Source organism: Stenella coeruleoalba (assembly GCF_951394435.1).
Source record: "Stenella coeruleoalba genome assembly, chromosome: 18".
In the NCBI taxonomy this organism is placed as follows: Eukaryota; Metazoa; Chordata; class Mammalia; order Artiodactyla; family Delphinidae; genus Stenella; species Stenella coeruleoalba.
Window position 1 is genome coordinate 62,957,741 of NC_137164.1, and position 18,005 is coordinate 62,975,745.

Below are 18,005 nucleotides of genomic sequence, written 5' to 3' on the forward strand. Positions count from 1 at the left end.
AAGAGGCTAAATCAAAATGAGGAATTATTAACAAATACCACCAATCATCAGCAGCTCTACCTTTGTTTGATGGTAGAGACACCCTCAAGCACTTTAGCTTGTTTGTTAGATAAACAAAGCAAACCAGAAACTACAGCTAAGCATCTTCCGTATTTGGGATCACCACAACAGGAGGAGCTATGCCAAAGATCTTCAATGAAAGGAAAACCAGTGAGGATTCGTTTGCTCACTGTCAGTGTCAGAACTAAGCCTTGGCCAGCCTCTTCTCCAGGGTAAGGCGTGAGCATCTAGGCTTCTTCTGTGTATCTCTTCTTGCTTAACTGTGTCTCCATTAAGGGTGTATATCCTTTTCGGACTCTTCTATATTGAAGGAGAAGCAGCAGTGCAAAAAGACCAACCAAAACCACCAGCATCCCCATAAGCACTGAGAGGGTTGTGGTCCAATCTGAAGTTTCTTCAACTGAAATTAAAGCAGAAGAGAAGGGTCTATGATTGGGATTTTCATCGGCTGAATACTCTTAGACAAGGGAAGAATAAACCTATTAGCCTTTCACATGCACTTTTGTTGATAAAGCAAAACTACACTGGCTGGAATAAAATTTATCTTCTCCTTCCTTACCGACTATTTATCATATCCACAATTGTTTTTCTGGAGGAAGTGGGAAATGGCATTCCATTATTTGAATGTAGATTATTGCATTTTAAAAATTTCTTACGATAAATACTTACACAGAATAAACCCTCCAAGGAAGTATATAACTACTTTTGTGAGTTAGAAACTCATTTGTAAAAAAATGCATGCTAAAATGGTATCTGGGGAACTGCAAAATACACAACCTTCAGGTCTAGAAATTCTTCTATTGTCTCTACCTTTTTTATGGGGTGATAAGTGAGTAAGACAAATGAGATTGGCTATTATAACAGGAGAGAATCAACAGCAAGAGCAGAAGGAATTTGGACCCATTTAAATAGTTGTGAATAAAATCTGAATCATCACATGATAAATCCAATCCTCTATTCAAATATATTTTATAAGCACTTTTCCACAAAATTAATGGATTTCATTTTTTGTTGTTTCCTTAAAAATTATCATATCCTTGGCCAGCTGTTCTTAAATTCAGTTTCTCTGAACTGGGTTCTTGTTCTGTACTCTACACTTCTCTAAATGTATGATTGTCCTTCTAGTTATTTCCCTCCAGTCCCACAGAGGACCCTGACTCATCACAATGGTGTTTCTCCAAGAGGATTTTAATTTGTCTCCTCCTGCAGCAATCTGGCAGGATCTATTGCCATCTTCATCTTCTTAAAACACAGATTTTTATTCTGTCATTTCTTGGTTCAGGAGCCAAAAACGATTGCCTTTGTTATCGTCCAAACTCCACTGCTTAGCTTTTCTTTAGTTACTTATCATTTTTTAATTGTGGGAAAACACACATTACATATGTTTTACCACCTTAACCATTTTTAAATTAAGTTCCGTGACATTAAATACATTCATTTTTGTGCAGTCATCACCACCATCAATCCACAGAAATTTTTTCTCTCGCAAAACTGAAATAGTAATTCCCCAGTTCTCCATTCCCTCCCAGCCCCTGGTAACAACCATCCTACTTTCTGTCTCTATGAATTTGACTACTCTAGGTGCCTCATAGAAGTGGAATCCTAGTTTTTGTCCTTTTGTGACTGGTTTATTTAACTTAGCATAAGGTCTTCAAGGTTCACCCATGTTACAGCATGTGATGGGATTTCCTTCCTTTTTAAGACTGAATAATATCCCATTGTATGTATCGCCCACATTTTTTTATCCATTCATCTGTCATTGGACACTTGGGTGGCTTCCACCTTTGTCTGTTGTGAATAACACTGCTATGACCAGAGGTGTACAAATATCTCATTACTTGCCTTCAATTCTTTGAGGGTATATATATGCCCAGAAGCAGAATTGCTGGATCGTATGGTAATTCTACATTTAATTTCTTGAGGAGCTGCCATATTGTTTTCCACAGAGACTACCGTAACATTCCCACCAGCAGTGCACGAGGATTCCATTTTCTCCACACTCATCAACACTTGTTACTTTCTGCTTTCTGGATGTAGAGTGGCATCTCGTGGTTTTTGCCCAGCTTTTAAAGCGCTCAGTAACCAGGCCCTTCTCTCAAATCCAACTTTAATTCACAGTTATCTACCCAAGCCCTCCACTACAACCAGACCTTCGTCTCATGGTCCTCTATATAGACTACATGTGTCTTTCACAGCCCTGTTCCCTGCCCTTCTTCAATCTAACATGCTCCCTTCTTTCCCCCTCACCTACCTAAGACCTACCATCTCTTTAATCTAGTTCAAGACCCAGCTCCTTTCCCAAATCCCTCTCTCCCTTCTCCAACCTTTTGTTATAGTTATGTCTCCCCAGGCAGGATTGTAAATTTCTTTGTTAAACCAATAAATGAATGTAATTTGTATCTTCTATTGAGTTAGTGCATTCTGGGCATGTTTAGACTCTTGGTCTGTACCTGTTAATTAGCTGATGTCAGAAGACATGGAAGCATGGTCAAAATGCACATTCCAAACTTTCTGATTATTATTATGTTCAATCCCAGAGAAAAGAGAAAGATTTCAAAGAGATATCCTTAGCTGACCAAAGAACGGAAACTTCAAATCAGTAAGCTGCAGTAGATGTAGAACTGGAAGGAAAAAGAAAGGACAGGGTCCAGGGTCTGAAAGGCTTTGAAAGTTAGAGAGACAGAGAGAGAGAGAGAGAGAGAGAGACACGTGACCTCAGAAATCATCTTGATTACTTTGCACCAATGGGGAAATGCCACCAGCAGATAGGCCGTATGTTTTGCAGCTTCTTGAAAAATTTAGAGATTTTTAAAATTGTTTTACCTTCCTTTCTCAACCTGTCCTAAGATTCTTTAAATGACACATGGCGCTATACTGGGGCCTGGGCAAATAAAAAAATATAATGCCCCTACCTACACTTATCAAAACATCCTCCCATATTTTGAACCAGGTGGAAAAGCTAACAAAAAACCTACAACTTAAAAACATGACTTCAAAAATTTCATTAAAAAAAAAAAATGTACACATGAAGCCCCGTGCAGCCCAATCTATTGGCAGGCCATTGTCATCTTCACAAACCCATTCAGCAGGTTGGTACTGGCTAACTGGGGGAAAAAAAAAATTGGTCTACTTACAAACTGATGCAGGGGTATAAAACAAACAAACAACGACAGCTGTCTTTAAATTTTTGGTAGTGTATTCATCATAGATTTTTTTGCATGAATTTGGGTTTTTGAGAATATTACTCCTTAGCTCAATTACTGAGTTTTTGGCCTGCCCTTGAACTTTGTGCCTGAGGCACGTGCTGCGTCTGCCTCACCGTAAGCCCAGCCTTACCTTCAGGTCCTGCTAGTACCCATCCGTAGGTGGCTAGTGTATTTTGATTTTATTGCTTAGGCATTTCAAACCACAGCCAGTTTTCAATTAATGCAAGTAGAATTGTCAAATCGGGTGTAGATACTTTCCCTGTGAAATAAGTTCTCTTAACAACTTTCAGTTTTCTAAAACAAGAGTCATCCAACCAGTCCCTTTTCTGATGTTTAATTGGTAGTTTAAAGGCTCATTTTGGTAAATATAGATACTCTATAAAATTGCCAATAAACTTAACTAGACCTGAGTACTTCAATTTAAGGTCGTGGTTTACACTAGAAAGAAAGGAAAAAGGAAAGAAAGCTTCTTTAGAAGATGAACGAATCATGCATTTAGAAGTTGCATTAGTTACCTGGCAGATCAATAGCATAGCTATAGCCAAGCTGGTCTGCAGTTAAAAAGAGTTCCTCATTAGTCACCGGAGGGAAGAAAGGAACCATGTTATACATCCGATTGTGACCAATGGGTGCCAGTTCCTGAGGCCAGGCATCCACAGGGGGATTGAATCTTTTCATCCACTCGTCAAAAACGGCATCAGTAAAGGAATGAAGGACCTGCAAGACAGTTGAACACGGTGTTAACATTGATAGGTCTGTTCCAATCAGACCAATCTGATTGGAACTTTCTCTAAAATGAAATAGGGTTGGTTCTTCTTTTTTTTTTTGCGGTACGCGGGCCTCTCACGGTTGTGGCCTCTCCCGTTGCGGAGCAGAGGCTCACGGGCCCAGCCGCTCCGTGGCATGTGGGATCTTCCCGGACCCGGGCACGAACCCGTGTCCCCTGCATCGGCAGGCGGACTCTCAATCACTGAGCCACCAGGGAAGCCCAGTCTGACTTCTCAGTCCTTCGCACTTCTTAACCCTTTTAATTGCCTTGCCCTTCTGGCTTGTATTACTGTTGTTTATTTAGTAGATAATAGTTTCAAATCTTACCCAAAGTTTCTTGTAGTTAGTCCACCCATTCAGGCAACAGTGAGAGCTTTCTACTTTCAGGATAGTAAAAAGAATCAAGTGATTTACTGAGGGGATTTTTTTCCTGAATGGACTTTTAAAGTTCATGTCAGAGACAATCACGTTAAAAACCAAAACATCAAATTGTAAGACCTGGGCTTTCACAGAGAGAAAGGATTTTCTGAGTTCTGAAATCTTGGCTTTGAGTAACAAAATTTAAACCCCGGAGGAATAAAGGCATAGAGTTTATCGCATGAGCAACAACTTGAGAAGAACACATGATAATGCTAGTGACCAATGTTTCCCACAAGAAGAGTTCAGAAACAGTTCATCTTTGAGAAGGGGCCTCAGCCCTGGAAAAGGAGCTAAGTGTTAGTTGTTGGTGTGGGTCCCTGAAAACAATATCACATGCCCTAAATCCTGGAAACTCCACATAAGGTTAAGAGGTTCCCAGAGAGGGCAATTGTGCTTCCTTCTCCAGGCGTAGCCTCGGGAGCCTGCCAGCCTCAAACAGAAGTTTTGCCTCAAGCGTGGAGACCAAGCAATAGATGTACAGTGTCTAAGTGTAGCAAGCACTGTGGGTTGCTTACCCAATAGCCTTTCTCTGCTTCTTCCACAGTAACTTCCTTTGTGTTTGGGGTGAAACAATGTGTCAAGTTATCCATGAGACTTAACTGCAAGTCATTGCATAGGACTTCTAGGGCATCTCGTTAAAGGTGGTTGTCTCGCTTAAAAGTGTCCCCTTTTCATTTTCCATCTCTGCTTGCTGCTTCCTGGTACATGGATGTGATGGCTGAAGCCGCAGCAGCCATCTTAGCAGCTAGCAAGCAAAGTTAAGAAAAGAAGCCACTCACCAAGGATGGTAAAACAGAAAGACGGAAGGTGTTCATGATGACTGGAGCTACTATTCCAGCCCTTGGACCGCCTGCCACTAGAGGTCTTTTACACAAAGAGAAAAATAAACCTCTTTTTTGTTTAGGCTTCTGTAATTTTGGTTTTCTGTTTTAAGCAGCTGAACCAAATGCTAAGGGATACACAGAAAAAGGGGTGTACCAGAATGTATTTTCCAAGCAAGGCCATACAGCATCTCTTGAACTTTTAGATACTGTCTGAGTTCAAGTGAGAGATCAAATTGTGATTTACGAAAAGAAATAAGAGACTCTCAGGGCATAGAAAGATGCAGATTTAATGCTGTAAGAGGTAAATAACTGGGTGAAAGCACTAGAATTAACCCAGCACAAAGTGTAAATAATTAAGGAGGGGACAACACTCTAAAACAATTCATAATTTGGAGAAATAACAGGGGAAGAGTAAGAAGGAGAGATTATAGGTCTCAGAAGGGTTGTTAAACATTATACAATAAAAGCTCTAGTAGGAACTACACACAGAGTACCCAATTTATAGAATGTAGTAAAAAAAAAAGAAAGGCCAGTGTGTGCCAAGAAGATGCAAAAAAGGCAACAGACAAAATGCTGTGAGCAACAATATATCCAGAGGCTAGAAAGAGAAGTAGTGCAACCTGGAGACTAGGTATTTTTGATGAAGTTGTGAACATTGTTCCTCAACGAAATACCCTGAATTGCTCTTGAGAAACTAATGATATGTTTGTTGGACACAGGTTGAAAATAAGCTAAGTTAATATCTCTATAAAGGTCAAATGTAATTTGATGATAATAAATAAAAACAGAACAAAGTAAAAGTAAACTGTTGTTGACTTATATCTGCTATAGAGATTCATAGTTACATTTTGGCATTAATAATTGAGTGCTTCAGAAATGAGGTTACAAATTTCGGTATAAAACTTATTCTATCTTGTTCCAACAAAGTGTGGATAGGTACAGGAAGAAAAAAAAACCCCACTAAATTTCAACTTGCGAGGCAGTATTGAAGAAAATGTGATTACATGGGCTTTCGAGGTAAAAATTTTTAAATGTAACCCTTGCAGAAGAAAGCAACTGATCGACAAATGTTGTGCTTACAGGCATAAAGAAACTTAATAAAGTACAGGGAAAGCATGCATGCCTTTCTCAAGATCATTGGAGGATAAAGTTACTACCAAACTTAACCTTCATTTAAATGGCTGCAAATTCAGATTGCGGCCACATGGAATCGCGTGATGACAAGAGAAGAGTATCTGTGCCTGGAGGAACGTTACTATCGAAACCTGAGGCTGACTGAAAACACATCTGTACTTTATCAAAGACCAGCTCACTGTGGTTTTCACCACTTGAGTTCGCGTATTACTATCCAGAAGATGTCATTCATAATCAGAGTGGATCTTATTGTGGTAACATGATGATGCTCTGGTCCTCTAAGAATTCATATCTGAGCATTTAAAAGTCACATGATAGACACACAGTTCCATATGAGAAGCTCTAATTTAAAACTTAAGTTAGAAGTCACAAGTAAAAAGTTGGGTCTGAATTTCTAAATGAGAGAATTCCTAATGGTAACTCGTAAAAAGCAGAGCTAACCATGCTTGTTATTTTATGGTATCAATAATATTTGTTTATTCTTGCCTTGTTCTGTCAAGGATTTGAAGCAGTGTATAGTCAGGATGTTGATTTTACATACCTAAATAAGCCATATGCAATAGGCATGAAATAGTTACACAACACCCAACTTCTACTTAGCTGACTAAGCTCTCCCACAGGGACATGAGTACTCCATAGACGGCACATTCAGTGAGAGAGAAGAAACAACCAGAGAAAATGGGCATTTGAATAATAATAGTCTCCCGGGCAGTGCTCAGCCCGGATGGTGCGTGTTTCCCGTTTTGCTATAATTTTCTCTCCCTATCCTTTTCTACCCACTCTCTCACTGCATCCTGAGCAGACAGAATAGAAGGTATTTTTCAGGCATTTTGGAGGAGTTACATAGGGAAAGCACCCTTTCTGCACAAAAGATTTGTATAATAGCATTGGATACAAAATATACATATGTATACATAAAATTATACAGTATACACTGTATATAAGATATGATAGCATGCATATAAGAAGAAATATCAAGAGCATTAGGAACTCAGTTGCTATACCTTGAGGAAGAACGCTTGTAGTTTAAGCATTAAATTTTGAACAGATGCAAACAGAGAACACAGGAGAGTTCTGCTATTAGCATGTCAATTTAAAAGATGTGATGTATGCTGAACTGCATACATCATAGGCAGACAATACAGGTTGAAAAGAGAGGACCAGGGTGATGTTAGAAGAGATTCTAGAGAAGAACTGAGATACTCCCAGGCCATTCAAGACTAAGGGACCACCAAAGCTCTAGGAGAGAGGAACTCAAATGAATGCTAGAACCATCTTAGATTTGTATATAAATTATGGTTTGCTGTTATACTACTTAATTCATCAATAATGAAGTGTATATAGTTCATCTCTTAGTTACAGGTTTAGTTCTTCTCAGTACAGTATGTGTTTATCCTTATAAAGTCTAGAGTTGAAAAGAACCCCTTCAGCTCCATTTAGCCATTTTGCATGTACAAGTTAAAAATCAAACCATCTCTACAAATTATTGTGTATAAAATCAGCCACAAGGATATATTGTACAGCACAGGGAATATAGCCAATGTTTTAAAATAACTATAAGCGAAGTATAACCTTTAAAAATTACGAATCACTATATTGTACACCTGTAACTTATGTAATATTGTACATCAACTATACCTCAATAAAAAAAGAGTAAATAAGAGTATATCATGATAGAATGTGGTACACACTTCAGTCAAGAGTATTTCTTGTACCTAATTAAATATTATTAGAGCTTTTCAATTATTAAAAATAAAATGAAATAAAATAAAACCACCCAGACTGAGCCTATAGAAACCCTGCCACCCTGGGAGCTCCTGCCCAAGCAAGTGGCCAGCCACCCTTTCTGGCACCTCAGCTCTTGTAAAATTCACCAAGATGTTATGCTACTTAGGAATCAGTGGCTGTCTATCTCAGTTATTTAAAAATACATATATTAAATAAGTAAATGTGGCATTTTAAAGTCATGAATCCTTACTCATGACAAAACCAATGCCCTATCTTTTCAAAAGTCAAGGGAAATTATTCAGACCTGCCTCACCAATTAGTGTTAATTCCTATCAACATGATCTAACAGGACAATGTGTCCTCAGCTATAATGAAAGCAACTGTGAAGTGATCAAATTAGAATTGTCTAAACTGACAAAAGGCAAAATATGTAGCTGGAAGACTCCACGTGGGGAAATTTTTGAGGAGAAAACTTTTCTTATAATCTCTGCTCAGCCACTTACTAGTTCATCTGATGTACTCAACTCTTAGCCTCTCTGAACTTTATTTTCCCCATATTTAAAATGAGGAGAGTTGTTTACCAGACACAGTTTGTGAACTTAAAGGACTATGTTTGCATGGCATCTAGTGTAGGGACACATTAATAGATGCTCAATAATTTATTGCACATCAACTAAGTACTAACCACTAAAGAACCTAACCACTGTTCCGGAGATTGGATATTGTATCAATGATCACATTAGCTTCCCTTAAGCTAGTGAAATTTAGAAAATACATCTTTATATGAACAGAGTATTAGGTTTCCAAGAAAAATAAAATATCAAAAGAGGATGTTGTATTTGTTACTAGCTTACATAGAGAATAAATCATTTAACTAATTCTCTTAAGAACCTTTAGTTTTTTTTGCTCTCCCAGAAGTCATTATCCTACATGAACATGCAGATCACAGAGAAGGAAATGCAAATGGTTCTTCAAATAAGTGAAAAGATGCTGAACTTCACTTAGAAGAAAAGAAATGAAAATTAAATTCACTGAAATATTTTCACTTATCACATTGGCAAAGATGAAAAAGTGTAATAACATACCATATTAATGAGAAAGAGTCGGGGAATTGTCCCTCTGCTACATAGCTGGTCGGAGAAAAAAATCATTCAACCTCCCAGAGGGCAATTTGGCAACATCTATCAAAATTTCAAATGCGTTTATTTAACTTCTGAGCCCGTGATTCTATCCTCTTGACTTATCTTACATGTTCATTTATTGCTGTATTGTTTGTAAAACAAAAGATTAGAAACCACCTAAACATCCATCAGTAGGAGACCAATTTCAGGAAAAATTCATGCTACAGGATACCATGAGGCCTTTAAAAAAAAAAGTGTTTAGAATAGGTAAAAAAACAAAAACTAAAGAGTAAAACAAAGTCTCAAAAGTCTCTATAGTATGCTGCCATTTGTATAAAAAAGAGAAATATTATACATAAATATATGTGCTTGTATATCTATAAAATATATCTGGAAGAATAGGGAAAAATGGGAATGGATAGCTGGGAGGTGGTATTGATACAGGGACTTCATTTTGTGCCTTTTACATTTGAACCTCTTATAATGTTATAATTTTTTTTAATTAAAAAATTTAGGAAACTATGTAACAACCTAAAAATGTGTGCATTATATTGGCAACTGTATAAACATATAAGAATATGAAACAAAATAAGCAGAAATATTGAAATGAAATTATGGACATCTAAAAACTTTTTTGCCAATATTTCTGTAATTATAAATCATTAAACCATTAATACATTTAAAATTGACATAAAACAATGTTATTTTAATTACTCAAGCTATTACTCTATGACTTTTTAAGAAAGATAAATATAATAGACCCATTTTTAAGTGTTTTGCTCTTGATGGGAGAAAAGCAATGTAAGTGCTTTGCTCTTGATGGGAGAAAAGCAATGTCCTATATACTTCTTTTGTAAAATTTCAACTAAACTCATACTAACTCAGAAGTATTTTATATTTGCTACTATGACCTATTAATTTTAGTCATTTTATTGCAGCCTAGAAAGGTAGAGTCTGATAAGGTCTTACAGGCTTAACTTAGTGTGATCCATTAGATCTTTGTTTTTAGAAACTCATTTTCTCTTTTCTTGGTTTATGTTCTTAAATTCCTTTCTTATCCAAATGATTGTCATTGTTAAGAAATACAAATAAACAACAAGGTTTTACTGTATACCACAGGGAACTATATTCAACATGTTGTAATAATCTAATAACCTATAATAACTATAACGGAAAAGAATCTGAGGAAGAATACATACAATATTGTGTTAGTTTCAGGTGTGAAGTAAAGTGATTCAGTTACATATATAATATATACAATATTATATGTAAATAAATTGACTATAGCTCAATAAAAGAAGAAAGAAATACAAATGGTAATAAGGCTGCTTGTGTGTCTTAATTCCATTTAGAATTTCAGCATATAAGGTGAGGAACAGACACATGAGCTATTCAGTGAGTACTAACCATGCAAGCTATGAGTCTCCTAGCTACTGTGGAATTGAAAGAATTACAACTTGCCAAATGTAACTTTCTAGGAGGACAATATCCAAATACACTTTAAGAATATTATCTTTAGGAATTGGGAAGAAAGTTACTAGTCTCTAACATAGTTTCTTTTGTGGCAGTTAACTATTTAACTTTTTAGTCTATTGGTTTCCCTCTTTTTTTTCTTTTCTAGGTTATACCTACATTTAATATTGAAAACGGAACTACTTAGCATTCCTGTGACCTAATATTATTTTCCATGATAAATGCATTTTATGATAAATGATAAGTGCATTTCCTTCAATTACCTTAAAATTAGAATTTCAGAGATCAGTTCAGAGTTTTTCCTGCATTTTAGCATTATACCTTCTTATACTCAGTATTGCGATCATATACAACTTTGTATTTCTCTTGCTTGAAGAGATTTCAGAAAAATAAATTTAATAAATGTTATATGCAATGTTTTTGCATAAATTGACTCATGAATTTGAAATTCCGGAAGCTATAGCTCTGTTAACTTAAGTGCTTTAACCTGGCTCTCAATACTGTTGAAGCTGAATTGGCTTCAACATGAAACTCTTTGTAAACAGCCTAAATTAACTGTGAGTTCTGGAGCTGGTGCCCAAACATTACTCCTTCTGTGCCTTCAGAGAAGGGCTGTGGCTTTTTGTCTATTTATATATACATAACTTATACCAAAGAAAACAAAATTTTAAATATTAAAGGTATTAAAAGTAATGAAGACAAGGACGATTAAACATCTAGTGTCTTTGAACTACGTGTAAGTCACGGAATTCCTCGTCCATAAAGTCATAATGTGGGCTTCTAACTAGAGCAGGAAGAGAAAGATGACTAAAGAGACATCTGTACGGCAGAGAAGACACTGATCCCTTCAAGCTGGGGTTGGCAAACTAAAGCCTGCTGGGTAAATAGGGCTCGCAGCCTGTTCTTGTCAATAAAGTTTTATTAGAACACCACACTTGTAGGCAGATAGGGGAGGGGGAATCCCTGGTGGGAAAGAACCAGGTACAGCTTTTCGACATAAGAGAGGCCATTTTAAGCCTAAGCCGTTTTGTGATCTAAGCCTGTCCTCAATGCTTGCCCTTGAACAGGCCTCAGTAATAACAATTTTAAGGAAACAAAGGAACAAACTGACTGTTATCAGGCAAGAGAAGTAACTATAGCAAAGACAACAAGTTAGCTGTCTTTGAAACGGAACTCTCAGTTCCGTTTCAATGGTAAAGATTGGCCTGAAGCACTTTCTTGAGCTGTTCTGAAGAATCTAAACCCCCCTCTAGCGATCAACCACCTGATCAGTGGAACCTAGGAGATGATGATGTTAACCTTTTCTGACTTGTGACTTCAATCAACTAAAGATTGGACTCCGTCGACCTTTGCCCCAGTTCTATGCTGAATCTCCTCTGCGCGAGCCCCTTCATGAATATTCATATACCCTTAGCTTAAAACTTCCCCAATTTTGCTGTTCCCAGAGACACTGCTTTGGGAAATATCCCCAGTGTTCTCCTTACTTGCTGCAAGCAATAAATCCTTCCTTCTTCGGATCAATCTTTAGCTTGGTTGTGTCTTTTGGCTCAATGTCGGCCAAGAGACTGAACCCAGTCTTCGGGTAATACACTCACTTGTTCATGTATTGTCTATGGCTGCTTTCATGTTACAGTGGCAGGGTTGCGTAGCTACAACAGAGATCATCTGGCCTGCAAAGCCTAAAACACGTGCTATCTGGCCATCGACAGAAAAATGTTGTCAAGCCCTGCACACTTAGGGGGTTTCCTCAAAATAAGGACATAAGATTTGGCAATCCTTGAGACTTAGGATTGAAAATCAAATTACTAGCAACTACAGAAATGCAAATCAAAACTACAATGAGGTATCACCTCACACCAATCAGAATGGCCATCATCAAAAAAATCTACAAACAATAAATGCTGGAGAGGGTGTGGAGAAAAGGGAACCCTCTTGCACTGTTGGTGGGGATGTAAATTGATACAGCCACTATGGAGGACAGTATGGAGGTTCCTTAAAAAACTACAAATAGAACTACCCTACGACCCAGCAATCCCACAACTGGGCATATACCCAGAGAAAGCCATAATTCAAAAAGAGTCATGGACCACAGTGTTCATTGCAGCACTATTTACAATAGCCAGGACATGGAAGCAACCTAAGTGTCCATCGACAGATGAATGGATAAAGAAGATGTGGCACATATATACAATGCAATACTACTCAGCCATAAAAAGAAACGAAATTGAGTTATTTGTAGTGAGGTGGATGGACCTAGAGTCTGTCATACAGAGTGAAGTAAGTCAGAAAGAGAAGAACAAATACTGTATGCTAACACATATATATGGAATCTAAAAAAAAAAAAAAAAGTGGTTCTGAAGAACCCAGGGGCAGGACAGGAATAAAAATGCAGACGTAGAGAATGGACTTGAGGACATGGGGAGGGGGAAGGGTAAGCTGTGACGAAGTGAGAGAGTGGCATGGACATATGTACACTACCAAACGTAAAATAGATAGCTAATGGGAAGCAGCCGCATAGCACATGGAGATCAGCTCGGTGCTTTGTGACCACTTAGAGGGGTGGGATAGGGAGGGTGGGAGGGAGACGCAAGAGGGAGGAGATACAGGGATATATGTATATGCACAGCTGATTCACTTTGTTATAAAGCAGAAACTAACACACCATTGTAAAGCAATTCTACCCCAATAAAGACGTTTAAAACAAAAAAACTTACTAGCATCACCATTACCACCTTTGGTAGGAGTGAAAGGTCTTGGTTTAATCCTCAATTTGTCAGAGGATTCCGCTATTCTACTCAACATTTTGGAGTACTGGGTAGGAGTGACATGTTTTCTTATGAATATGAGTTGTATGTACAAATTTTATAATTTAAAATGTGCGTTTTAATAAAAACTTATTTAGAGACATATGGTGTCAATAGATGTGTAGATAGATAGCAGAGAAGGTAGACATCAAAATGCTTGGCATAATCTGATGGCTGAAATGATAGCCTGAAAAGCGATGTGAGATATCAAGTTAGAGCCAGGGAACAAGGACCATCCTACAGAAGAACAAAGATGGCAATGGAGGACTCACAGACAAGCCCCCACCTTGTAAGACGTTGGGACCAGTAGTCCACATATCTGATATTCTGATGGCAAAAGCAGCTCATTTTTAGCCAGAATCCTTTGTGAGGTGAGGGAAGCCAGGACCAAACACCAAACAGAGCTTTGGACCTCAGGTACCTGGGCATCATGCAAGGGTCACAGTACCTGCACAGTACTTCCAGCCCATCACTTACCTTTAACACCACTCATCCCACCAATGAAAAATCACTCATCATTATGCTAATGTACGATATGTTATGCTAAATTATGGTATAATTTATAATATTATTATGCTAATTTTTGAATCCACCTCTGGACTGTAAACTCCCATCTAGGGTCATTCCAAAGCTAACCATCTCTAAAGTATAGGTTTCTGATTAGGGAACTTCAAATGCTATCTAACCACCCCTATGCTGTAGATTTAAATTAACTTACATATGCATACATCCCATTCACACAGAGAATAAAACACACACCAAACCTTAATCTTGTTGTAAAGCACATAAATCCAACACATTATCTAGAAAAGTTTTCATCTCTTCTGAGTCTTTGAACATACCACAAAAACAGGATCATTGGCAGCAGAATGTGGCAAAGCGTTTGTCCCGTTCAGGAAGGAATGAACCAAATTATGAAGGTTCATCACTTGAGAGTCCAGGGTCCCGTCTGCTTTATCAAATCCTTCCAGGGCATTCCTGAGAGAAATCAGTATGTCAGTGACAAGAGTCATGAATTGATAAAGATCTCTTTGTATTGTTTCCAGCCTAGATAATGGTCTTCTATTTTGAGATTGTGTCAGGAAATGGGAAGCTCTGTTGTAGCTAAATAGCTAAGAATTAGCGACAGCCTTTAATGAGATCTTCTAAAGAGAAGGGAACTCCTAATCCATGCTACTTCCACACCTGCTTGGTTGGAGTCTATATCTTTTGTGTACTGTATGACAATTATTTACTGTCATATCTGTCTCCCGTGCTAGATATGATCTTCTAGAGGACAGAGACTGTGGTTTCTTCAAATTTGTATTTCCAGGTCTCAGTACCATGCCCAGCACATGGTCTGAGATCAATAAATATTCTTTTGAATTCACATATAATCTTATATTCCTATTTCTCCACTAAATAGATCTGCTGTTTGACTGTAATACATTCAGCATTCTAAACGTATCCCCAAATTCCCCTTACCTTTCTCTTTCTTCCCCTCCTCATTTTCAGGAAATTTTAATTGTCCATACCCTAACTCAGTGATCTTCAAATTTAAGCATACATCAGAATCACTGGAAAATAAAAATACATATTTCATGCCCCACTTTCAGAGTTTCTGATTCAGTAGGTACAGGCTGGGTCCTAACAATCTGTGGTTCTTTCTACCTAACTCCCAGGTGATGTCAATTATGATGGTCTGGGCGCCACACTTTGAAAACCACTCGCTTAACTAAAATCTATATGGAAGGCAATCTGTGTCGACTGCACTTGTATCACAATGAAAAACTAATGCATGCTCCTTTTCAAGGTAAAGGTCATCCTTCACCTCACCTTTGACACTATTCTGAGGGATGTGTCCAACCCCAGCACAGACTCTGGGCTCTGCTACACTCGGCACGACCTCTGCAGTAAGTTCAGCCTACCCTGCCCCTGGCCCCAAATAACACACCAATTGTATAATTTACACACGGTTGAGAGAGAGAATTCAGTTTGGGAGAAGACCATGAGTCTATCTGCCATTCTTTTTTGGAGCTTCAAAGATGTTTGTTTAAAATCTTATTTATAGCCATACATATTTCTCATCATGCTTACTGTCTTTTTAGAGAGAGAAAACTATTAGTTGGCCTTCAAATGTCAAGTATCGTAATGTCATTGCTGTGCTGTAATCTGAGTTGCATTTAATCTGTAATACTCCTCTGAGATCTCAGACCCCAATATTAAGGTCTATGGTTGACATTTTTTTAAGGGAGAAAAGAAAAATCATGAGCAAATATTTCAAAAATACTCTGTTTAGTGAGGTGCCTTGGTTCTGAAGACTGTACTTATATGTGTACAGAAATTACAAATACAAAAGGTGGTTTTGAATGGCTGAGTTAGAAGATATTCAAACTACGCTATTAAAGATAGTAGGTGGATGATGACTTCCTTGACACTGATGCCTTGTTACCCTCTTTTACCAAGTGCTTCCCTATTACTGAGCTTTGATGTCTCCCAACACCTGGATATCCTTCCAGTTCATTACAACCACAGGTGTGAAAATCTAGAAGTATTGTAAAACGCCAGGGTCGCAGAGCTCAGAGCACCAACCTGAAGCTAAAGGTAGAGTTCTGGAAGAAAGGAGGATTGTCAAACTTCTTGAGAGACAGGCAATCTTGTATGTCTTTTAAAGTTGGCAATTTCTCACTGTTTCTTCCCACTTGATTTCTTCTCAGCAAACCTTCATAGGTTCCATTACACAGGGTGACCCGGCGGTTGTAGTCATCCAAGCTAAGATGTGTAAGGAGATTAGAAATAATACGGATAGTATCATAACTTTGAGCCCAGCAAACCAATCAAGGTTATAGTCGTGGTAAAATTTTACTACAGTTACCTTACAAGGGTCAAAAATATGTGGTAAAAGTACTGCTTCCAAAAGCAATTATGGATTAAGGATTTTCAAAAACATAGATGCATGAAATATGAACCAACACATAAATAATGAAGAAAAATTACCATTCCGTTGGAAAGACAGTAAGAGGGTTTACTAGGCAAGACGGTGACTCCTGTTACGTGCATCTGAATCTTGAGTAACTGAGGAGAGACCAGGCTAGACTGTATTAATATTGAGCTAAGCCAGTTTGGGCAGAAGTAAAGCTAGGAAAGCATTTCAGGCAAACTGAAGGCAAATGAAGGTGGTCAGAGTGAAAACACGTGAAACTATATGGAGGAGAAGTATTAGGAGAAACGCTGTATTAGAAAATGTTCTAAGGCAGAAGGGATGGTTAATTGGTAAACGTGGATGCTGGCAAGGTCCCGTGCCCATAAGATTATATCCTACATGCCTGTTGGGGCCTGGAATTCCACCATCAGAACAGTATTCCATTTGGTAGAGATCAAATTTTCAGGATGTTTCTGTGTGCATTTTAATGGGTGAGGGGATCATACTGGGTGTGTGAGAACAGAATCAGCGCACGTGAGGATGAAAGACGCCAGTACCTAAAAACTAGACAAAAAACAGCCTCCAAGGCAGCCTTTCCCAAGTGTGTTCCAGTGAGATGGTCTGTGAAATAAGGGTGTCAGGGTCAGATAAGTTTAAGCCCCTCTTGAAAAATAAGAACACGGTTACTTATGAAAGGCTCTGAGACGTTCTAAAATTTTTAAAACCCTTTTAACTCAGCATTCTCTAAATTTATTTGATCAGAGGAGTCTCTTTTCACATACCACCTATTAATAGCTCAAGGCACTATGAGAAATGGTGCCCTTATGGAACGACATTAAGTCATGTACAAAGCACTTACTACATCCCTAGGAGCACTGCCTGGAGGGCTGTAGGAAAAGCTTAGGATGTAGAAGATGGGATCACAGTGAGCTAGACCTAGACCCCCGAAAACACGCACATGCCCAGCCTGGGGCGTGGACAACAAAGCTCTGTGCCATGGAGCGGTCGAAAGACAAAGGACAAGGGCACTAGTATAGTGGAGTTCAAAACAGGAGGATCGTGGAGGAAACAAATGAATACAGGAAGACGGAAGAGCTTCTTGGGGAATCTTTTCCTGAGATGTGTGTCAGGAAAGAGAAACAAATTCAAGGAATCCCTGAGGACAGAGTTCTTTGTGGGGTATGGGCTGCTTGTGTGTTCTTTGGTACTTTTTTTTTGCAAATAACAAACATTTGCTGGTGTCACTTACGGTAGAAAAAAGTTTCTACACCAGATGCACATGACCCGATTTTAGTACTTTAGAGATTCATCTCACCACCCCATTTCCTGTTCCCCTCACCTCTGCAGCACCCTATGGCCCAGCCATATCAGACTGCTTCTAGGGACTTTCCTAACTACATACATGATGTTCCCTCCATCTAGGACACACTACCCTCCCCTGCCTCTGGTTGAGAGATCTGTGCCTCCTTGAAGTCTCAGAATACTCGTGTCTCCACCTCTTAAAAGACTCTCACTGATTCTCTTCTTGGCTTTGGACATACACCTATTAAAATACTTCTCACGTT

General features: G+C 38.3%; 1 protein-coding gene across 1 annotated transcript in view; it reads right to left on the minus strand.

Annotated features, from left to right (window-relative positions):
• Positions 1 to 287: 287 nt before the first annotated feature.
• Positions 288 to 18,005, minus strand: part of DCT (dopachrome tautomerase) — a gene marked incomplete at its 3' end in the record, with an annotated part of 29,908 nt that continues 12,190 nt past the window's right edge. The window contains exons 5-8 of the mRNA XM_079903117.1: positions 16,110 to 16,289; positions 14,381 to 14,516; positions 3,782 to 3,983; positions 288 to 460 (exon numbers count right to left, since the gene is read on the minus strand). Of these exons, the coding sequence (XP_079759243.1) occupies positions 288 to 460; positions 3,782 to 3,983; positions 14,381 to 14,516; positions 16,110 to 16,289 (691 nt within the window). The remainder of the gene's footprint in view (positions 461 to 3,781; positions 3,984 to 14,380; positions 14,517 to 16,109; positions 16,290 to 18,005) is intronic.